This window comes from Coloeus monedula, assembly GCF_965178545.1.
Source record: "Coloeus monedula genome assembly, chromosome: 3".
Taxonomy (NCBI): domain Eukaryota; kingdom Metazoa; phylum Chordata; class Aves; order Passeriformes; family Corvidae; genus Coloeus; species Coloeus monedula.
Window position 1 is genome coordinate 21,043,079 of NC_138783.1, and position 23,597 is coordinate 21,066,675.

Consider the following 23,597-nt stretch of genomic DNA (forward strand, 5'->3'; position numbering starts at 1 on the left):
AACCTAATTCAAACTAAATTGCAATGGAAGTGGTAGAATTAAAATCCCAGTGTGACAAAGGAAGTGGATAAATCATGGTCTATACAACAAGCTGGCTGCAGTGGCATTGTTTGAAGCAAGTTGCCTTGCTTTTACGCATCGTGTGTGTTCAAGTGGGAATTGCATCTTCATATTTCTGCTTGGCTTATTTTTGATGCTTGTCTGTTTTAACATCCAGGGGTATTTTTCTGAGCCTTGCTATACTGTAGAGTGCCACCTCATAGTTGAGAAGTGAAATAAAATCTAATGCTACCTTTTGTGTACGTGCTACTTTTCTACCTGTTCACTAAATGCTTTAGAAAATTTACTCTGTTTTACTAGAGGCTTCTTGTTCACAGGAAAATCAAGATTGTTTGTTCCAGAGTTCTGAGAAATGTGTACAGATACCGCGTGAAAGCTTTTTAGAGATAAATATTTACCAGTTTTTAAAAAATACTACATGATGCGTTAGAGGCAATGCAGTGTGCGTTGTATCTGGCTAAGGTAAAATCACGTGGCTAGTTTTTCTTACCCTGGTCTTCTTTTTTGTTTATCTGCTTTCCCTGTATTTTAAGTTTCTTAATGAGATTGTTTTTTTGTTTTTTTGTTTTTTGGCTATAGGGGACTAAAAATACTGATGTTCTATTATCAAGACCCTAGGATACATGAATTTAACAAGAAGTTTGTTCCTCTAGAGTTCAGTGCAGTACTTATGATTTACTGTTATATGTATGGCAGGCAACCCAAAGTTATCTTGACGAACGTCCTGAGTACGAAAATTGGAAGAAAGTACATAGACAGCCACGTAATAATTGATGCAAATTTACCAGCTGCTGACAAATTGCAATCGGGCCAACTACCCTCATCAGCTGTTGCCAGCCTACAGACATGTCAAATATTAAGTTCTCCTCATGAAAGTTCTTTTCCTTCTGAAAGGTATGTTACTGCTGATTTTGTCAGTCTTCCTGAAATGACATAACTTCACAATGGAAAAGAATTTCCCTGAAACAGCTTTTGTTCTACTCTTTTCTTGAATCAAGGGGTCAGTTTCCTGAGTGCAAACTAACATGCTTCTCCAATGAGCCGTTTTAACATTACATGTGTTCTGGTTTGCTGGACCTGGTGTTAAAGGGCTACTTTCCTTTCTTAGAAGGAATTTCTGTTTGCAATAGATCACTGTTTTGATTTGGGAAGATGCACAAGTAATTCAAACACATCTAAGTTGGTTCTGTGTCCAGAACCAAAATCTTGCTTTTCTATTGGTGTTAGTATGTTCTAGCATGATTTCAAATAACTACTTTTGCGAAATATCTTCAAATTCCTCTCTGTGATAATAAATTTCTTTTCACATTAACCCACTGGTGGTCTCAGTATTCCTAACAGGGTGGCTTTGGTTAAGGGCTATGTGTGTCCTCTTACCACTTAATATCTACTTTTCATCTTTTCTTCCTATATTTAGGTTGACTGAGCATCACAGTAATATTTGGCATATAAAACTAGCAGAAATCAGATATTAAAATTAAATAACATCTCTTTTGGTCTAAGATGGAAGTTGCATTCGAAGTAAGCTGTCTCCTTTTGTCTGTCATGGCTACATCTTTGCTCAACAGCAAATTTTCCACAGGAGAAAACAGCAGGAAATTCTGAGGAAGACAATGGAAAGATGAAGAAGAGAAGAATGATGTGGGGGTTTTTTTTAAGGCAGGAGTAATTAACAATTCCCAGGTTAAAGTTGAGAAAAGTCAGTCATATTCCTTATTCTGATACATCAGCAGCTTAGAGAACTGAAATTAATAGCAATTCCTTTTTTTTTTTTTTTTTTTTTCCTATTGGGTTACCCATTGCTGCTTAAATTAACCTGACAAAGTTGCAATTTAAATGAGATATTTAGAGAGAACAGTTTAATAGGCTGTCTCATTTTAAAGCATCATATATGTTGCTAATTGTTTTCTGTAACTTAAGGCATACTAAAGTTTGGGGTGTTTGTTTGGATTGTTGTGAGTTTAGGGTTTTTGGTGGTTTTTTGGGGTTTTTTGGTTTTGTTTTTGTTTTATTGCAAAATCTTTAAGATCGATTTTCTAGTATCTGATTTTTTCACTTTGTAAAGTTTTGGATAATGGGGGGTAGTGGATTTATAGAGAGGAAAGCATGATTTCTTGTATTTAGCTCTCTAAATCTGAGGGTGCATCTTGTGTATTGTTTCCAGCTCATATCTGGAGCACAGTATCATATATTAAGCACAAGAATGGTTTGAGCTAGTAATTTTTTTTAGTAGTTGTGAACTCAACTTGCTTTAGATTTGGAGTGGTTCATTGTTTGAGTGATTAATATTCTGTTCCTGTTACATGGTTTTCTAACGCATTGTGTAAAAGGCGTGTTATCAGGAACCAACATTAGGATGATTTTTCACCCTTCCCTAGTGACCAGCACTTTAGTGCAATTTGTAATAGATACCATATGGGAAATGGAGAATTTAGGAATGATTTCAACAAAGTCATGGCTTGATCCTGGTCACCTCACTGTAAGTAAAGTCACTGCATTACACACACTTGGCACTGATTTTTTTGGGGTCTCTTCTTTGGAGGAGACTAATAAAAGCTCCCCCCTTGTAAGTGTTATGCATCTATATGCACACGGTCATACAGAGAGTCTTTTGTACCATCAGAGTAGCTAGAATGCATGCTTTGTATTGCTGAAAATTGTGCTACTTTTGTACTGTGGAAATTTCAGATCAAGTCAAAGAATTGTATGTCCTCAGAACAGGGTGGTAATAAGTCAACTTATCTCTACCAGCTAGATCTTACTGCCAGCTCCCTCTCCATTCTTGCTCTTGGTATTACAGAATTGGTGGATTTTTGTTGCTTTTCTGCAACCCAGTGTGAAATGCATTTATTTAACTGAGCACTGGCCTGTTGGTATAACTAATGAATTTGAGGTGGGTTTTAAAATGTTTAAAGTATTTTTCTTATGGTTGTTAAGAACACTTTACAAAATTCATTGCTATACCTTCATAGGCGATGCATATATCGGTTAATGGGTGCATTTAAAACTGAATTATCAGCAAAGCTGGAATGAATAGAAAATAAAATGTGCAGAATTTATGTATAAAGCAAATATGTTTAGGAAAATCTATTGGCTGAAACAACCCTATTCAGGTGCTTTCTATTGTTAAAATGCCCGAAAGTTGAGAGAGGTGTGGGTTCCAAAATAAAGTTTTCTGTAGTCAGCTGCCCAGTGTATGGGAGACTCTTGTTCCATATACAGAATTAGCAATAGCACTTACTGAAAACTACTACTATATGTGGTAAAATTCATTATTCTTTGTGAATGGAAAGATAATCAGTAATTTTTTCACAGCATTCATCACTGTAGTATCGGAGCCCTCTGGAAATCTTTGTCTTTACGGAATTCCCAAAGAGCACTGATACTGCAATCTTCAGATACATCACTAAAGATCAGGCATCTGTTCAGAAAGTGTCCAACAGTTTTGGTCTAGTTAGAGATGTCAAGAATGTTTTTTGATGTGGCGGGTGATGACTTTTATGAGTTGAAGCTTGGCTGTCAGTGATGTCAGACACTGTGATGATCACTTAGCTCTTTGAAAATTTGAGACTGAAACATTCTGAGTTAACCACATTATAAAACTATTAACACAAAATCTATTTGGATTAAGTACTGTAATCCTTTTCTGTTTCTTTTTTTCTTTCTTTCTTTCTACGTCCCATCCCTCTCCACCTCCTTTAAAGTTACTGTTTCAGGCCCTTTTGAGCAGGAATTTCTATTTCAAATAATTTTGCATTGCAGGATCTTACTCAATGGATTCTACTAGCAGTTCTGAATCTAAATTAAAAATATACATTCCCACCATATTCATTATAAAGGCAAGGATAGTTAACTGACTGTTCTTTTTTTTTTAATGTGTTCTTGTTGCTTTTTTACAGCAAAATAATGTTTCAGTGTCTGATCTCAAGCATGTCAGATTCTCATACTGTGCTTTTTAGAAGTGTCTGTTTAATTAATAATATTGGAGTCTCTGTGTAGTTCCACAACTGGACTGAATTAATTTGTGTTTCATTTGCCAAGGTCCACATGTTTATGGGAGAGGCAGAAGTTTGTAGTCTGACCGGTTCTTGTTTCTGGTGGGATTTTTATTCAGTATTTTTACAAAATTAAAGATAAGTCATAGTTAATATTATTTACAGGTCTGAACGTTGCCTGAGAAAGACAGATGATGAACTGTGTAAATTGACCAAGACTTCTAAGGAACCAGAAAAAACTAATGCTGTCACTTTTAGAAGACGAGAACTGCAGAGGAAAGGTTTGTAGTGAGCAGTCATCTGGCAGTTTTTGGAGAGTGTTGGGACATTTTCCTTTTATACTCTACTATTATGAGAAGAGCACAGAAATAAATTAGGTTGTTGCTCACAGCGTACGTGTTTCTTCAAAATGCAGTTTATTACAGGTACAGTAATAATATATCAAATGCCCGGTTTTAAATAGGGATAAAGCTATGGTGAACCTAATCTGTGGAAGAAAAATGAAACTGAGTGCAGCCTCACTGCACTGTTATAATCTTGATCTTTCTAAAAAGTCTTATAATAAAGGATGTAATCTGTTAAGAATGTTCAAATGGTTTGTGAACCCTGCTAAAATGTTCATGCTAGACAATATTTGATTTCACTGCTGAAGAATTATGACCTCTATGCTCAGTCTTCAGGCATAATGTGCTGTCTTTTTATACTGGTGACTAATATTTGCAGATTAGAGCAGGAAATTGAGAATATTGCATTTGGCAGAAGATGGAAGAGAGACTGTGGAGTATAAAGTGCTAGTTCTTGCTTGGAAGGGAGCTATGAATTTGGTTATACCCTTAACTAATTATGCAAAAATAATAGTAATTTTAGGGAATATGTTTTGGCAGCCACATGCAATTAAAAAAGGAAAGAACTTACTCTGGAGGATACTTGCTTCCATGCATTTTATATAAGACATAAATGATATGAAGAAATGTATAGGTTTTTAAGGACAATACATTACTTTTTTTTTTTTCTTTACACAGAAAACAAGCACTGTGGTGAACTGGAGAAGAGGAGCAGACACATGAATAGCACTACTCTTAGTCAGAAGGAATCAGGCTCTTCTGATTCTGAGAAAAGGAAAAGAAGATATAGTGGCCATATTTCTGATGATTGTAATGCACACATTCCAGAAAAGTCACTTGTACTCTCTGTAAGTTGCACTTAATTTTAAAGTATGTGTTTGTGTGGACACCTTCACACACACTTCAGTAGCAGCAGTAGCAACATCCCAAATAAAAGGATTATGCTAATAAACAGGGTTTATTATACAGGTATATTAGCAGGTATTGCCTGTTGAGGGAGAGTAGTTCAGTGATGCACCACAAAAAGTGAGTAAATATGGTTCTGTCTCCATCATCACAATATGCTTATTGTAGCAGAAAGGTTGTGAAAGATGAGTGACAGTGTTTCCTTCAGACAGGAGCATGGATTAAAACAATTTTGAAAATAAGGCATTTAGCTACGTAAGTGAAGCTTCTTTCACAGATGTTCTAGAATTAGGGACTTTAATAGCAAAACTGCAAAGTGTACCTGAGATTATTGAAATCTTGCAGATGTCATCTTTTTCATTCCTCCTCAGTCTATTGTACTTTTCCCTAAAGTTTTCTTCTTATCCATCATTAGTATTTGAAAAAAACCCAAACACATAAAAGACTGAGGGAATCAGTCAAGTACAAAGTGTGATTTATATTCAAGCATTTGAATACAGTAAAGGCATCTCTGTAACCTTCTGATTTAAACCCTACAGAGACAGGCAGTTACTGAACCTGCTAAACTTAGCTGACCAAGCCACACTTCTGTAAAGTAAAGAAGAGAGCACTGATTATTGGTCTCTCCATGTCTGACACTGACAGAGCTGCTAAAAATCAGAAATAGTTCCTTATTCAATTTGAATGGGGGTCATTCTAGCCTTTTAAAAGGTTGTCCCTCGTGCCTTTATGTAATAATAATGTTTGGAATATGAGGAGGGAGAAATTATCCTGAATTGAGCATTAAATGTCACTGTGTTAAGCTATAATTATTTTTTCTAGCACGCAGCTAGATATCAGTGATCACTGATCTGAACCATCTGGAAATGTCAAGAAATAAACTTATATCCTGTCTCTGATTCCTGTTTCTAGGAAGAACAAAGTTTGGGTTCAACTCAGTCTCCTGGCAGCAGAATACCCTGTGAGGATGGACAAGATCACAGATCTGATACTATTCTGGTGCCAGATTGTCCAGCAGAGAGAGACTCTAAAGATACTTCCACCCACAACCACTTAAGGGCTGCTCACAGCTGCACAGAGGAATCTGGCTCTGAGTCTCCTCTGAGAAATTCGTCAAAGAAGCAGCTTTCTGCCACCAGTGAGGATGTGATTTCAGCACAAGTTAGTACGATCAGGAAATTAAAGATGGACAAATCTGAGTACCTGAGCAAGCTGCGGAACAGAATCTGCAGGGGTAATCAGCAACTTGTTTCCATTGACCCAAGTATGTACTATGTCTGTGCTGATGACAATTACTGGTGGTACACTTAGGCACTAGGAGAACTCGAGTGTAACTGGCTAGTTGAGACAAATGCAACAAAAGATTGAAGACTGGCATCATGTTGCTTGTAATGCATTGTACAGGTTAGAGAGCAGTGGCTGCTGTCAGGGTCTTGTACCTGGGAAACAGGATAGACAGCAAGATTCTCAAATTTCAATCCTCTTTCTTCAGCTGATTTTGTGGCTATGGAAAAACTGAGCTTTTACTTTTTAATGATGCTAAAACTGAGAAAAATTATTCTCTTCTTTGAAGCAGCTGTGCTATGTCCTGTTTCATTTAGTAGCCAAATAATTTTGAGGATCTGGGATAAAAGGTGTTCATAAAGATGCAAAGCAGTGCTTGTTGCATACAATTCCATGAACGCAGATCTTGGCTGTTTTGAGCAGTGTACTTTAATATCACATACTGCAAGAGAGAATTCTTTACTTGTCTGATATCCACAGGGAATGAAATACTCTCCTGTCTTTAATTTGTAGTATATGTCTCCTTGTTTTTTCCTTTTTAGTCGTCCTTTCCAGTGATGATGAAGATGGACCTCCTGAACCACAATGCACAGAGCTGATGCAGGATAATATCACTGAAAATAAAGAAACAGGCCAGCAGTCTGACTTCTGTTTCTCAGGCAAGCAATTAGAAGACAAGATGAAAAGTCACACAGAGCAGGTAGTCCAGTTTTTGGCCTATGTATTGTTATGCCAAGCCTTTAATTCACTTCTGTAATGTGTGTTATAGAAAATGATTGTTTATTATGGTCCCAGTCACAAGCAGAAGTTGCAGTGATTTATTTCAGAGATAGAATTCTGGACGTCTTCAGAGAATATCTGTGGTTGTGAAGCTTGGGTGTTTTTGCAACACACAGTGTATTTCCTATTTTAAAAATAAACTTTTGGAAGTGTTAGTATCAGAAAACAGGAAGGATCAAATAGTAATGTGAGCTAGAAACAGACATGATGAAGATACATCTGTGGAAAAATTTGTTTTCACACCATGTTTTACGTTGATCATAGTTTTTTTTGTCATCCAATCCTCTGTTGTAATTCAGCGCATATAGACGTTCAAGGATCTTTGTTGACTGAAGACAGAGATAGGGTAAAGCTCCCTTTCCTGTCTGGCTAGCTATAGAACTTGAATCTAAAAGTAGCCATAAAGGTTGTTGCCCCATTTTGGATTTGATTAGATTTTGGCTGCTTGCTTTCACCTGGATCTGGGTTATCTCTGTAATCCTGAAACAAGTCAGAAGAGCCATTGCTGCCTCTTCTCATAGGTGAGTTAATTCAATCATAAGCATTGAATTGGATCCTGAAGCTTTGATATGAAAAGAAGGGTATTATTTCGTTGCTCTGTTGTTTGAGTTTTTACTAATTTAGAACCAAGTCAAGAGCACAGATCATGTCTTGATAATGGAGGTGTAGCAAGGTACTGTTAGACCCTTAAAGAAATTGTCAGTAATGGATGTAATAACACTTAGAGCTTTTCCATATGCATTCTTTATGTGGAAGCTGGCTTTGGGAGTCAGTTCTTACAAGCATGAAGAAAAATATTCCTAAGGTTACAGGAGGGGTGTATCTAACTAGTCCTGTAGCAAATACACTTTTTTTTCCAGTTTTTAACAGAGTCAGTTGAAGATAAATGTCCTCTCAGCTTACCTTCGGGAAGCACACCTAGAAAGCAGATGAACCTGGTGCTGGATGTTGAATTTGATAGACTACACATTGGGAAATTTAAGTGTTTATCAACAGGTCCTGCTAGGGTAAGTTGTTCTATTATGATATTTTGTGAATATTTAAAAATTCTTGTTAAACAAAGTCAGTGGTACTTAGTGTGGAAGCATAGAGTTTTTATTATTGTTGCATTGAATTCCTTTGGCTAAACAATGGAGTGTGTGGTCCATTGCCTTGTACATTTGGATTGCTGTCAGTAGAAAAACTAACTGTGATTTGCTGTGGCCTCAGTTTTCATGTGTAAAGGTTCTGCATAAATGCTGTACTGTAACACAAGTCATACTGAGGAAGTTTTTATTGAATTCTAACAGAAAAAAATGGCCATGTTAATGGCCAATTAATTTCACTTAAAGACTAATTACTTTTCTCAGAAATAGTAACCATGTTCTAATAAAGTAGTCCATAATGACCAGAGTTAAGATATATACCATGCTCTTGCTTTTAAACAGAAAATTGCTTTCTTTGTGGCTTCAAAGAGCATAAAAACTATCCTAAAAGCATTAGTGTATAGACAAAGTGCTACTCACAGGGTGTAGAAACATTGTAGAAATGTAAGTGAAGATGTGCTTTAAATGGAGCACCAGCTCCCAGGAGTTTCAACAGGTTTTTGACCAGGTTCATTCTCTGTATATTGCAACTGAAAAAGAAAGGTTTGAACCTATCTTCTTTTGCCTTCAGCAAGACATTTTGAAGTCTTGGATTGTAATAACAATTTCAGCTTCTCACAAAACAGCAGTTCCAAAAACATTTCATGGAAATTTCCTAAATTAATAGGCAAAAATAATTTGAAAGATGAGTTGAAATAATTTTAGGGTCAATGCTCTTAGGTGTAAAGTAGAAATTTTCCTTAGTGGTTACACAGGGGAAACCTCCTGTGTTAATATATATAACCTTTTGTCAAAGTGACAATAAAGCTCTCTCTATTTAGCAAAGTCTCTTTAACACAGCAGCAGTGCAAGTGGAATCTTGAAAGGCTTTTAATTCAAAGGTTGATGTAAAGTAGCACCCCAGTGTTGAGCCATTTCTATCATGTCCTGACTTCATGCAGTGCAGCTGATGGCTTCTCAGAGGTTGCTTTAGCTCCTTCTGTCCTGAGTGCTGATCTTTTCTCTCCTTTTTAAGGAGCCTGTAGGCAGTTCTGCAGCTTTGTGCTTATTTATCAGTACATTGCATCTCTGAAAGTTACTTGCTGTCCTTTAGGTTCTGCAATGTCTTTAGGAATGTTGTTTTAGGTGAAATAGGCAATATGAAGTCTCAAGCTAAGCATATTTGACTTGAGCTTAATGGTGTTCTCCAACCTGAATGATTCTACTGTATTATTTTCAGTTTATTTCACTATAAGGAAAGATGTGCAGATATTTAAAAATCCATATATTGTTTTGCTCAATTCGTAAAATGCAAACTAATGTATATCTTTTTTAATCTTATTTCAGTTTACAATGAAGAATATTGTGATCCCATTTCAGGGTAAGAGAATTTTCTTTTCTTTAGCCTTCTCTTAACTGTATCTGTAAAGTATGGCATTAGAATGCTAAGTATGTATTTCTGTTATGAATAATTTATAATCTTACTTTCACAAAGACATTAGATAGTTTTTAATTATTTATGTTTTTCAATAAATAAAAGTTTTGGTGTCTATAGTGTAAGCATTAATAACTTAGCAGCTTCTTGTACTTTTAACATGAATTGTCATTTTAATGGCTTGCCTCCCATGGTGTTGAACTGTAGTAGATATGACTATGCATGTTTTTGAGGTGAAACATTCAGCTTTTCAATTTAGGATTTTAGATCCTTAGGTTTACAAAATTGCATGAGCAGACTAAAGCTAAGAGGAATGTAACTATAGATTTGCATTCAGTTGATTCCAAAAGATGATGTGTGGTAGGAAAGGGTTTGAGCAGTTCTGAGTTGAGTTGACTGAAAGCAAATAGGAATTAATGATTTGTAGTATTCTTTTTTTCCATATTTGTAGGTACTAACTGTGGTTATTTTGAGGAAAAAACCCAACTTTTTTCAGGAGGAATCCTGCATGCAGGTGTTTAGGTTTTTGTGTTACAATTTGGTGACTTTGTTTTACACAGTTTGATGTAACTGACTTTAATATTGAATTCTCAGTATTTTATGCAATGCAAGGAATAAAATCTATAAGTACTATGTTAACACACTCTGTCATACCTCTCAGCATGTAATTACTGTAACATGTATGACTTTATCTATGGCTGTTAAGAGTATGGTTCTTTTGAATTCTGTTTTCTATAGTGTCTCTTAAGAACATTCAGCTGACAGTGAATACCCTAGATCTGAGAAGATTTGGCTGGTGGAAAACTGATGGTGGCTGTTCTTCAACGATTATTTTTCTTTGGTTGTCTGAGGATTATGTAGAAAAGATTGAAACCCAGTTGGGAAAATTAGTTATCAGCAAGCCATGTGAGTAATTGAGTGCAATGAAAATATCTAATATATGGCATGTCAGTAAAGTGGTTGTTTTATGGCTGTGGTTTTTGAGTGCAGAGGAAAGCCTATAACATTTTAAACATCACAGAATCAGAAAATAAACTGAGTTCAAAGGATCATCAAGTCCAACTCCCAGCCCTGCACAGCACCACCCCCAAGAATCACACCATATGCCTGACAGCATTGTCCAAATGCTCCTTGAACTCTTCCAGGCTTGGTGCTGTGACCACTTCCCTGGGGAGCCTGTTCCAGTGCCCAACCACCCTCTGGGGGAAGAACCTTTTCCTAATATCCAACCTAAATCTCCCCTGGCTCAGCTTCAGGCCATTCCCTCAGGTCCTGCCACTGGTCATGACAGAGGAAAGACCAATGCCTGCCCCTCTGCTTCCCCTCATGAGGAAGTTGTAGACTGCAATGAGTTCTCCCCTCAGTTTCCTCTTCTCCAGATGAAACAAGCCAAGTGACCTCAGCTGCTTCTTGTATGACTTCCCCTCAAGGCCCTTCACCATCTTTGTGGTCCTCCTCTGGATGCTCTCTAATAGCTTAATGTCTTTTTTATATTGTGGTGCCCAAAATTGCACACATATACTCAAGGTGGTGCTATACCAGTGTAGATAAGTTGGTTACTTTTGCATTTCTAAAATGCCTCACTGTACTTATATTTGGAAGAAAGAAACCTAATATGGTGTGATTCAAAACCACTGCTATTTGGTAAAAAAACCTCAAAACACAATTTAATTGTAGTCTCTGTCAGAAGGCCTTCTGAAACTAGACTTGTGTACAAAGCATCTTTAACATACATGGATGTTGTAAATATCCTTACTCTTGAGCATGGTATATGCTTGGCAAGTAAAGGTTGAGTTGACCTTTGACAAGACTGCAGTGGGCCACTGCGTTATTATTGAAGAAAATTTCCACTAAAGGCCAAATGGGCTATTTAGTCTTAGGGTATTATGGACTCACTGTATTTGATTTTCTAGCACAAAGCTCTGTAAAATAGAGCATAACTTTGGCTCATATATTCAGAGTGGCACAATCATACAAGGTTTTTACATAAGCAAAATTGTTGCAAGTAGCATCTACTAAAAAGGTGATTGTCAGCATTGTCTATGTGATGTTTAATAGTATCTATTCCCTATCCAGTCTTCACCTGTATGAAGAAAAATTATAAGTAATGGTAGTTTTACATAAGGAGTACAAGTAGTTTGAAGCAAAATACTGAATGAAATTTTAGCAGAGCGCTACCTTTAGTTGATGCAAGTTTATTGAAGTTACTGGTACCTTCTGTAGACATAGTTCCCAGTGAAATGAGTGGAATGAGTATGAAGATGCAAGGACTCTTTTAATCTTAGGTTTATTTGCCTTGGTTACATTCTCATTGGAGGAAACCTTTAGGAGTTTTTATTAAATTTCTATCTTTGACTGTTCTACACCTTCTAATTTTACCTAGTAATGTAAATGTTTTGACATGTTTTTAGAGACATTGAAAAAATCAGTGATGGTTTTGCAGATTGTGGAAATGGTTACTACGATTCTGCTCTGCTGCCTTGTGTGTTAATATTAGAAGAAAATATATAATGGTGGATCTGACAGCCTGAGAGGGGTCAGAGGAGTTCCTCAGTGGGGAGAGTTAGAAAGGACTTTAATAAGAAGACAGGATAGGCTGTGCTTGTACATGCTCATGGCATGGCCAGATAAGTGCATTGACCAGCAAAGTACTTAAATGTGACGGGTCCTTCTTATGCCCTTAGCCCTCTCTTTTTCCCACACTGCTTCTTCCCTGAATTATCTGAATGCCTCTCTTTGCTGCCTTTAGGTCTTTTCCTTAAACAACCTCTATTAAGTCCTGTGTAATCCCAAAATACTCTTCCCCTGTATCCCATCATGTGTGCTGTACACCTCAAGTAAGACTCATCTTGCTGGGTTTTGGGTCTGGACCCTTGGGCTGAGATTCTCTTGGGACAGCCCTGGGAAGGGCCCAGATTGTGTGTCTCTTCCTCAGCCCTTAATTTGGGTTCCTACTTGCCATTTTGCTGTGCTCCTCTGGGTCTGTGAAAGTGAGACTTTTTTGGGCTGATGGCCCCAGTGATGAACCTGGCTGGGTATTGTTTGGGCTTCCCTTCCTGGCACTGTCTCTCTAAGTTCCTTTTTGGGTGTTCAGACAAGTTTCTATCACATAATCTAATAGTTACTATTATCCATTCTTTCCTTTTTCCAGCCAAATCCAGTGAATTTGTATTTTTTGAACTATCTCAACCACTCACAGAATGGGAAGAAGACAGACTGACTGAACTGATTACAGGTGTGAGCAAGAGGAACAGAGCACCAGATCTTGCTGAGTTTTTGTCTTTGAAACAAGCATTACCATTATTTAAGGATGTTTCTCCTGAAGAAAGCTCTTTCATAACTTACAATAAGGATCTACTAAAACAATACATGCCAAAAGAGAATAACTCAGATGCCTATGAGCCTGTAATTCAGGTTAGTGTGTAGCTGTTGCTTCATTCATCACCACTGGTTAGCATTCACACATTCTAGTAAATTTTAGGTCAACCTTCTTTCTTAACTCATACCTCAAAATTATCAGTCAAAAATTTGCAGTCAGCTAGATTGTGTCCACAGAGGGATAGTTTGTAGACCTCATCAGTAAGTGACAAGTATCAATGCTTTAGATAAATTCGTGGTTGTGTAAACTTAGAGCCACAGGAGTGTTCTGCCCTTGTGGTGTCTCTAGGGCAGCAAGCAGGAAGTTCATCAAGTAATGAGCAATGGCACCATCTTTTAGATAGAGCTGGAAGTACAGCAGAGGAGGAGCTGTGTAGGTGGCCCTCCGGGCGCCTCTTGTACCACCGTGTACTTGTGGGGTCTCCACAGCTTGAGAATGCTGAATTATTCCTCAGACTGCTGGGGAGATGAGTCTGTGCAAGTTAATGTGTTGTCTTGGTTTAATCTCTTGAGTAAATGTCTAAACCCAACCCCACATCGTTGTCACTTCAGAAATTGCATCTTTGTTCCCACCAGTAAAAAGCCAAGAGACAGCAGATCAATCAGGCCCATGAAAGTGGGGACTTTAAAAGGAAGCCAGCCAGCTCAAATCTGTATTGTTTTTAGGCAAAGGACTAGATTTTCAAAGCTTCCAAGCATATACAGCTCCTGGTAAGACATTCTGATACTTGTCTCCAGCCTTTCAGGTCATGTTTCTTCTCCAAAACCATTTCTAAGGCACTTGGCTAAATAATGTTTGAACAGTTTTAGAGAGAGATCATGATCTGTCATCATTTTTTTAAAGGTTCTTAACTTTTTAGTTGTCTGAGCAATGACACGTTTGCTCAAATACCAAAGTTTCTACTTTGGATCTTCAGCAAGAATCCTCTTTAGTGATGCAGGGTACTCCTGTGGGCTTTAGGCATGGGTTTTATGTGTTGTGTTTTCCCTATCAAGCTGTATAATGCTTTTTACTATTGTTTGTGTTTTCTCTGGTAGGAGTCAAAGCTAAAAGTGATCAGGCCCAGTTATGCCCTTGCAAATAAGCAGAATAGTGGTTGCTATTCTATATCTTTGTCCTCTGCACTGAATGAAGAATGGAAAGAAGTAAGAGAAACAGGAGCAGTTAAGAAGTAAGTGTATTTCATATAGAGAAAGGGAAGATATAAGAAATTGAATAAATGAATTACTGGAATAAAAGCCCTCACTTAACTGCCATTCTCTAGTTGATTTGAAAGTGTTGTATGAAAGTCACTCTTCAAATCTAAAACATCAGCAAATATCAGTGTAGTTACCTGTTAAAAGACAAAATGGATGTGTTATAGAATGACAGTCTCACAGAAATTAGAGCACATCTAGTCTGTGACTACAAGGTCATATCATGGGTGCATCAATGGGGAGGGTGGGGATCTCTTGGATTCTGTGAGTATCCATTTAAGTCTATCTCAGCAAAACTTACTAACTTAAGCTGAGTTTTTATAAAATCTGAATAATGTTTTCTTTTACTGTTCTGTCACACTCAATCTTTTTATAACCATTTGTCATCTAGTATTGCTGCACATTTTATATAGCCATTTGTCAAATACTTTGATCAAAAATAGAAAAACAAGATGAAGGTAAAAAATAATCTGCTTTTCAAAAGTTTTTATCAAAGTTTCAACGTGCATTGGGGTCTAACACCTAACTGTTGGAGGAGGAAATGGTAAAGTTTTGAGAACTATTGCTTTTCACAGGTTTTCTAAAACAGCCATACTCAGAACAATGTAATGTAAAACAGTTTGTCACTGTTACGACATGATTTCTGTTTTCTAGTTTAATTGTTTATCCACCCCCACCTGCAAAAGGAGGACTGGGAGTCACAAGAGAAGACCTAGAGTGCTTAGAATATGGAGAGTTTCTCAATGATGTCATCATTGATTTCTATCTTAAGTAAGTAATCTCAGCCCTTCTTGTACCCTTCACACTCTCTGGGGCGTGATGTGGACTTGAATGTTACTGGAAATGTTAATCACTAAATACAGTACAACAATTTTAGAAGTAACAATGGGATGCATTGGACTTTTTCTTAAAGGCTTTTTTAAAAGTTTCATGTTTTTCAAAAGTTTTTTTAGCAGTTTCATTTGTTTTAGTTTCATTGGTTTTGTCCCTCTAAAAGGGCTGTGATAAAATCTAGACAGAATAACTAGAAGAAAAAAGCTTCTTGGTGACCTTACAGAACAGAAAGTGTTAAGTAGGCAGTTGAAAAAAGTAGAGGATCTGTAGTAGTATTTTATTTACTAAGTTTGCCTGAAGTGGAGCATCCTCTGCTGTTCTGTGCAATTTCAGGTATTCTTCTGATGCAGATCTGCAGAAACGAACACAGTTGATACATCTTGAGGAGGTTGTGCTTGGCTTAGCTACTCCAAGCCATCCTGCTAAAGTTGCTTGTGAAAGCAATTTTTCAAGAACTGGCTTTGTGGCCACCAGTCCCTAAAGTTGTGGTTTGTTTTCACTCTGCTGACTTAGACATAAGAAGAATTCTAGTTCTTTTGAAGCTTGTCAGCAGGAATTGCATTTTATTTGGCATCTGGATGGATGCAGGAACTGTGAGCAATAGGAAGGCTTGTCTAGAAGATTGGAAAAGGAAACGTGTAACAGTGCTTCAGTGGGTTTTTCCAGCGAAGCCTCTTGTATTTTGCTCTAAACTAGAACTAAATAATGCATCATGGTCCCCTGAAGAGCTGTGGCTTCTCAACAGAGAAGGAAGATTTAAATAAAAGAATTTAATGCAGTTGTGGTAGAAATCCTTCAGCTTTTAAAGTTTGTTAGACTTCCCACATTCTCAGTTTTCATTCTGTTGCAAGCTGTATCATGTGTGACTGTGTTACCCAAGTCATCAGGTGAAGCTAGAGGCATGTTGTGTAGGATAACTGCAATTGTGAGTGCTTTGGCCTTCTAGAATGACAGCATAAATACTGAAGCTGATGTTTATAATAAAATTATCAGCAGTGAAATAATAAGTACTTAGCTCTCACATGGATAACCTGTAAAAGTGAAATGGTCAGTTTAACTGACCTGTTCCATGCTTTTTGATTATGCACAAGTATAGCATTCCATAGGTTTATACTTGGTTAGGTTTTCAAGTCTCTCTTAATTGTAAGGGTAATTGTAGGTACCTAACTTTCAAAATAGATTCAGAAGCTTGAATACTGGAGAACAAATCAGGGACAAAAAATAACTGCATTCTTAGTAGCTGCTTGGCTATTACATGCTCTGATGATGTGCACCCATGTGAATAGTTAAAATAGAGAGAAAATTTTGGTGTGATTAGTGGCTGTGAAAGCAACTGATACTAAGCATAACCCAAATATGATAAGTCATTAAAATAACTGCCTTTTTTTTTTAGCAGTAATGGTACTTTATAGAACAAGAATTTAATAATTTTCTTGGTTTTTTCTTTGGTAGGTATCTATTATTGGAGAAGGCACCAAAACATGTTGCTGACCGTACGCACATTTTTAGCAGTTTCTTCTACAAGTGCCTGACAAGGACAGAAAAAAACCCTGAGGGGGATGTCAAAGTTTCGTAAGTTCATTTTAGATGCCATTATGACCAGAAACTATCTATCTATCTATTGATGCCACTTGGAAGTTCTGGAGATCATCTACTAATCAGCATGTAAAATAGTTTTTGGTGTTTTCCAAAGGGTTAGTGATTAAATGTTGTAACTCACAATTTAAACATACTGGTGTTTTTCCTTAAAATCAATGTGATTCATACTGAATAAGAATGAAAATGTTACCACCTTTTTCCAGCTTTACCTGGGTATTTACTTCAGACAATTATTTATTTGATATTTTTATCATAAATGCACGGTTTTGCAAGATATGCATAATTTTAAGAGGTTATGCTACCAATAATATTTTTATATTTACTGCATATTTCATTTTACATATTGGTAATAAATTATTGACCAAAGTTTTAGTAAGAAAATTTAGTTGTACACCAAGCTTTCGCGTTTTGTTTGTAACACATGAGCTCACTGAATTGGAGAGTTTCCCAAAAAGACATCATTAGCAGCCCAGGAATCCTGTATCACATTGTGTTTCCTGCTAACTGGCTAAAGGGTAGAAGCATTCTTAGCTCACTTTCAGTTTCTTCTCAACACCGATGTTTGAGAGCAAAGCCACCAACATTCATTCTGTTTTCAAAGAGTCACAGAATCTGTTAGGTTGGAAAAGACCTCTAAGATCATCGAGTCCAACCATTACTACCCAGCACTACCAAGTCCACCACTAAACCATGACCCCAAGTGCCACATCTACACATCTTTAAGATATCCCCAGGCCTGGTGACTCAAACACTTCCATGGGTGGCCTGTCCCGGTGCTTGGAAAACCTTCTGGTGAAGGAATTTTCATAACAGCCAATCTAAACCTCCCCTGGCACAACTTGAGGCTACTGCCTCTTGTCCTGTTGCTTGTTACCTGGGAGAAGAGACCAACACCCTCCTCACTAACACCTTTCAGGTTGTTACAGAGAGAAGTAAGCTTATCCTCAATGAGCATCATCATTCAGCTTATTGAAGGCTTTTTTATTTCTCTCTGAAGTGATTTTTTTTTTCTTCTGTTATCCATGAAATCCCCAGATTTTTCATTCTACTGGCAAATGAGGCCACCTGCACAGAGAGGTGTGTGTCTTCCATCCTTTTTAGGTGACAGTCACTGCTGGGTAAGAGCTGTGTTGAAGGGAAGAAAAATGAGTTTTCTGTAATATTCTCAAAGATGTCTTGAAAATTCATGTAACTGTGTTCGAAAGAACGTCTTCCTTGATTTTACTGTCTTCTGACTTGGAATGTTCTGCAGAGAAGACAAAATTATTCGTGATAAGAATGCTGTTATGCTTTGATCCAGTTCCTTTTACAAGGCTGGACTGTGCATAATCTTCTTGAGGAAGAAGAATGACACCCTCAATTTACCATGTTTCAAGGACTGTAGCTTTTCTGGATTAGGAGATAGTTTTGGAAATTCTAGTTTTGTGTTTGGGCCTAGATACTCACCTGGTGACTACAGATGGTTTGGGTTGTTTGTTTCAGTGGGTTTTTTTGGATAAATGGCTAGTGAAAAACCTGGCTCTGTACTGTTGTAAATGAAATTAATCTCCACAGATGTAGCTACTTAGACTCTTCGCTTTGCTTCGTTCACACAGCGCAGGGACTGGATTGAGAAAGTTGCTTTTTTAGGTGCTTTCCCAGATTGTAAACAGGCCTTCCCCTTTGAAGTTCCCAATACTTCTACAGTCATGTAGCAGAAGAAGTTTGCAGCAAGTCTTCACTTAGTGGTGGCCCATGCAGAGTCCTATACTCGCCTGGTTTTCCACTCCTCACTCATTTTCTCCAGTTCCTTCTACAATGAAGTTGTGTTTCTTAATCAGAGATGAGGATGGGATCACAATGGTAATAGGGATGTCTGCTGAGTAGAGTGAATTTTGCTTTCAGATCATATTGGACCAAAGTTCTGTGAAATGTTGGTTTCTATTTCAACTTGTGCAGACTAAGCTGAAACTCTAAACTTAAATATCTTCTCAGATTTTTCTTGTTCTCGTAGTATTGTGTCCTCATGCTTTGTCTGTAGAGCTGTAAATGAAACGTGGTCCAGCATTTAAATCTCAGGACTGGAGGGCATATGTTTGCACAAGACCCTGTGCAAAGCGTTTAGCTTTTTCCCTTCAAAAGATAAGGTTGTTCAGATAGGTCTTCAAAAATGGTATTGTGAAGCTTAATTCATGGATGTTTTTAAATTATTATAGACTTGTATTTACACTGACTAGTGTTTAGATGATTTGCATTTAGTGTAGTAAACAATAATTGCAAGAAATCCATTCAAATCTATGAATGATTGTGGGTTTTTTCGAGAAGAGCTTAAGGTAGTTCAGAAATGGCTCATTAGTTACTTGGGCTCAATGGTGCTGATTTATTTTTAATCTGTCTAGAGTAAATGAAAAACCCATTGAAGCGCTGGGGAGATGTAGGAGTACTAATCCCTATGCCTTGTTATAACTAAAAGGAACAAAACCAAACAATTGTCACTTGTTTTTTTTCAGAGCGGCACAGAGAAGACACAGAAGAGTAAGAACATGGACTCGCCATATAAATATCTTCAATAAAGATTATATCTTTGTGCCTGTGAATGAGGAGTAAGTCTGTGTTTTCAACACCTTTTCTGATATTTAACGATTCTAATATTTGAACATTAAGGTGGTAAAAATTTATGCCTGTAAGGGTGGATCATTGCACATGATAGATTAGATTTTGAAGTAGTAACATATGTGGAATGAGTAATTTTGGAGTCTGTTCAAAAGATAAAATGGTTATTCAGTTGTCATCTGTCAACTTTGTACCTTTGGTTTTTCTTTTACTGAAAATTGCTGTTAGGTAATTTTCAGAATAATTTGTGTGTCGTTATGATGATTCCTGTGCACTTCAGTAATGTTTCTATAAAGAAATCACAGCAACTCATAGTGTCAATAGATAAAAGTAGAACTTCCACAATCTGTGCCTTGGCCTGGTTGAATAACTGAACTGTACATGGAAATTCCTGTAAAACTGAATAGTCATCGAAAGGTACATAATGTAAAACAGCTGTGGAAAGGTGCCACACCTTCAGCTATATTCAAAACTGGGATCACCATCACAGATATTAGTATTTTTTTTTATTTTAGATTTTAGTTGGAATGTGGAATGGGTGCTCAAACACTGATAAATTGCTGTGGTGGGTTTCTTGGGGTTTTTAAAGGAATTGATACTTATTTTTGCTATTATGCCACAATGCAAAGTAAAATGTGAGTGAGAGGATTAGTATGAGATGCCACGAAAGAATATGCAACGATGGTTGTGTGTCACAGAACAGTTGTCCATGAGCTCTCAATATTATAAAAGCTTTTCATAGCCTTTTCAGAATTCAATGTTACAGAGTTTTGATGTGTTTTTCTCCCTCTCCCCACTGCTGGGCAGGTCTCATTGGTACATTGCAGTTATCTGTTTTCCATGGTTAGAAAAAGCTGTGTATGAGGAGTGTCCCCATCAGAATTCATTATCTCACTGGCCTCAGCAGTCTCCACTTGAGCCAGAGAGTGAGAACACTAGAACTGGTTCACTGTTCCTCAAGGATGAAGAAGAGATGGATGGTAACAGAAGTTCATTTTCTAAAGGTACGTAATCTTAGGAGAAAATTATGTCAAGCCATGAACAATTCTAACAGTATTTCAATCCTTGAAGGAGGGAAATTATGTGAAAGATGATTTCTAAGACTTCAAGACTGATTTAGTATGTTCTTATATTATCATGCATAGCAAGGACTGCAAGTTGTTTGGCATTCTGTAAAATACTGGAAGAGACATGTAAAATCAGTGATGATTGGAAAGTTATTTGGTTTCAATAAGAATTTTATCAGGAGGAAAGACCTTTGGTAACTGCTATTTCAACATTCAGAAGGGAAGGTTAAAAACTGGTTTATAAATTACTTCTTCACTTTCATATCTTGAATACTAATAATCATGAAGTTGAAAATAAAAGTACTTCGCTTCAGAATTATTTTCTTAACATTTTAAAATTTGTTCTTTTGTACTAGGTGGCAATGAAATTGCTGCTTCTGCTTCAGTTCTATATTCAGCTATTTCTAAAGTAAGTGCCTTTTTGTATCGACAGAGAAAACATGTTACTCAATTTCTGAAGGCTGCGAGACTTGACCAAGTGATTTTGCATCATCTTTTTTTGTGGTAGTTATTGATGCCTGCATGGCCTGCAGCATGTGCAAGGCATTTTGACTTAGCATTGTCCTCCTATTTGCTCTGCTATGATTTCACCTGTGTTTAAAATCAATTTATCAGTCTACATTTCTGAAATGAGAGCTTCTCTAACTACCTTTAAATTTATGAAGATCTTTGAGTTTATAATTGTTGTTTTTTAAGATTTATTTTTATTTTTTCTTTTGTCTCAGATCTCCCTAAGTAATTCCAAAAAGCAGATTTGTAAAAGGTATGTTTCTGTTTTCTTTCTGATATTGTAACATTAAATTATGAAATTATGTAGTAATTCAGTTATTGTCATAAAACCACAGCTGTAGGTACTTGTCTATTTTTATCACATTTTTTTAAGATATTGGTACTCTTGGGTGGGCTGTATGCAAACAGAATACTTCCTTCACTAGTGTTGGTAATGAAAGACTGCAATAACTTGGTTTTGTTTTTGTTTTTGTTGTATACAGGCCTTGTATACTCATCTTGGATTCCTTGAAAGCATGTTCTGTGCAGAAAACAGCTCAGGTTTTGAGAGAGTAAGTAACTACAGTTTCTACCTTTTAGCAGTAGTTGCTGCTGGTCATATTTCCATATTCAAAATACTTTTCTCTGTAATGGTGTATATTTCTAATGGTAAAGGAAAATCCATGAAGAGTCATGACTAATGAAATTGCAATTATAATGCAGAGGCTTCCATGAAAAGCCTATCTGTGTTCTGCAACCCACATATAATGCAAAAACACTAAAGTGGAGAGTGGAGAAAAAAGAAAAATAGAGAGGTTTTTTCTGGTATTGTTTTTGTGGGGAGAGGATTTATCCCATCCAGTCTAGTAACTTAAGGTATTTTTAAGGGTAGAAAAACACTTTAAATGAATATTTTGAAATTTGAATGATAGTTTTCTAAGGGGCTGATGTTCATTTTTTGATGGTGCTTACAGAATTAGCATTAAATCTACTCTTATGTGCAAAAATGTAGAAACTTGACTGAAGCTGTCTAAAAGCTTGATGTGTCAGTAGAGTTGTAGTGGAATGGTATTTATTTTGAAAAGTGAGTGTAAAAACATATTCAATTTGGTATGTGATAAGTATATAAGTATTGGAAGAATGTCCTAAAAATTTTCAGTACTTTTACACACTCCTAATGACTTTAATGTCTATCAACAACTTTTTAAAAAATTGTTAAATATCTGAAGCTAAATGCAATTTTTCTTTCTCTGTGGTATTCATTTCATTGAAAGGGACAAAAATCTGCAATCCAAATACCACCACCTTCTTGTAAAAGTAAATTCTTCAAAATGCTATGTAAGGGTTATATGAGATTCAGAAATTTTTCCGAAACCATCTTTTCCCTTAATAGAGACTCCTCCCTGCCATGTATGTCTTGTGAGGAAGAATGAAATAGCAACTTCTATTTATTTATTTATTGATTAAAATCTCTATGGGATGTATTATTTTTGTGCACTGTGCCTTGAGCTATTCCCGAGGTTGAAATTCCAGAGTGTAGTTTCATGGAGTTTAGAGAGACGTCACAAAAAGTCAGAAAACCAGTGGAGAGCTATGGAGTTGTGAGATAAGGGGAGTTTGGGAAGCAAACCTCTTATTCCTTCAATTTCCAGTTACACCCTGAAAGCAGAAGTTTAAGGAAAGTGGTGCAGAGATTCTGTGACATTTTCTTTTCCTTGAGTTGATTTTTGCTGTGTTTTGGGCAGTGGTCAGGCTCAAACAAATGAATTACAAAGTCTACAGTCATAGGTTATTGTGGATGCTAAAAAGCAGGAGCAGAGGAATTTTCCAGCTACCTTTGCACTTTATGAAGTTTCTTTCTCATACAGCTAGCTGAGAAAACCAGCTGCTGAAGCACTTTGTGAAGTTTTTCTTTCTTATGCTTCAGCTGAGAAACAGTGAAAGATGGTTTTGTAAACTAATTCTGTTTCTTGTACCTGGGTTTGTTTTCCAGCCTTGTTTTGGTACTCTGGAAAAAATATTTTGAATGGGCATTAGAGAACCTCAGCCAATCCCTCTAGGGGGTGGCTGGTCAAGGGACCAATCCATATCATGCTCTCTCATGTACCAAGATATATAACCTAGCATGTAAATAATAAAATAATTCCCTTTTCTCCTTGGATTTGGATTGTGTCATTTCTCGCCGGTCCTTGGTAAAACAGCGACAGGTTCTTGCAGTTCCTAGGAAGTGTGCTCCACTGAAATGTCTTAATCTTTGAATTGCTTCATGTTTGATGCCTTTCCATAGTTGCCATTTCCCCCAAAAGCTGTTTTAAGTGTTCTGTATGTATTTTTATTCTCGTGCCTGTAAGGACTTGGGGCTTTTAGAAACCAACCACAAGGTCTGACTTAATGCATATATATTTTATTCTCTTAAGTCAGACGTTATGTTTGATTCGCAGAAGCCCTGAGCCTTTGCAAGTCTGGCTAAAGCCAGGAGAAAAATACAGGCAACTATTGCCTTTGAAAAGGAAACCCTTAGGTTTTCAATCCCATTTCTGAAATCAGCAGCCAGCCCTGAACATGGGGTCAGT

The 23,597-nt window shown here is 36.9% G+C and overlaps 1 protein-coding gene across 4 annotated transcripts in view; it reads left to right on the forward strand.

Moving 5' to 3' along the window:
- Positions 1-23,597, forward strand: part of SENP7 (SUMO specific peptidase 7) — a 44,884-nt gene that overhangs the window by 16,314 nt on the left and 4,973 nt on the right. For 2 of the 4 annotated variants that reach the window (XM_082279292.1, XM_082279294.1), the window contains 17 exons: positions 757-954; positions 4,221-4,336; positions 5,078-5,247; positions 6,218-6,569; positions 7,132-7,289; positions 8,230-8,376; positions 9,781-9,814; positions 10,607-10,774; positions 13,020-13,282; positions 14,285-14,418; positions 15,098-15,214; positions 16,730-16,849; positions 19,366-19,458; positions 20,276-20,472; positions 20,892-20,944; positions 21,261-21,298; positions 21,528-21,596. In XM_082279292.1, the coding sequence (XP_082135418.1) occupies positions 757-954; positions 4,221-4,336; positions 5,078-5,247; positions 6,218-6,569; positions 7,132-7,289; positions 8,230-8,376; positions 9,781-9,814; positions 10,607-10,774; positions 13,020-13,282; positions 14,285-14,418; positions 15,098-15,214; positions 16,730-16,849; positions 19,366-19,458; positions 20,276-20,472; positions 20,892-20,944; positions 21,261-21,298; positions 21,528-21,596 (2,427 nt within the window). The remainder of the gene's footprint in view (positions 1-756; positions 955-4,220; positions 4,337-5,077; positions 5,248-6,217; positions 6,570-7,131; positions 7,290-8,229; positions 8,377-9,780; positions 9,815-10,606; positions 10,775-13,019; positions 13,283-14,284; positions 14,419-15,097; positions 15,215-16,729; positions 16,850-19,365; positions 19,459-20,275; positions 20,473-20,891; positions 20,945-21,260; positions 21,299-21,527; positions 21,597-23,597) is intronic. The other 2 variants (XM_082279293.1, XM_082279295.1) reach the window with 2 other exon arrangements.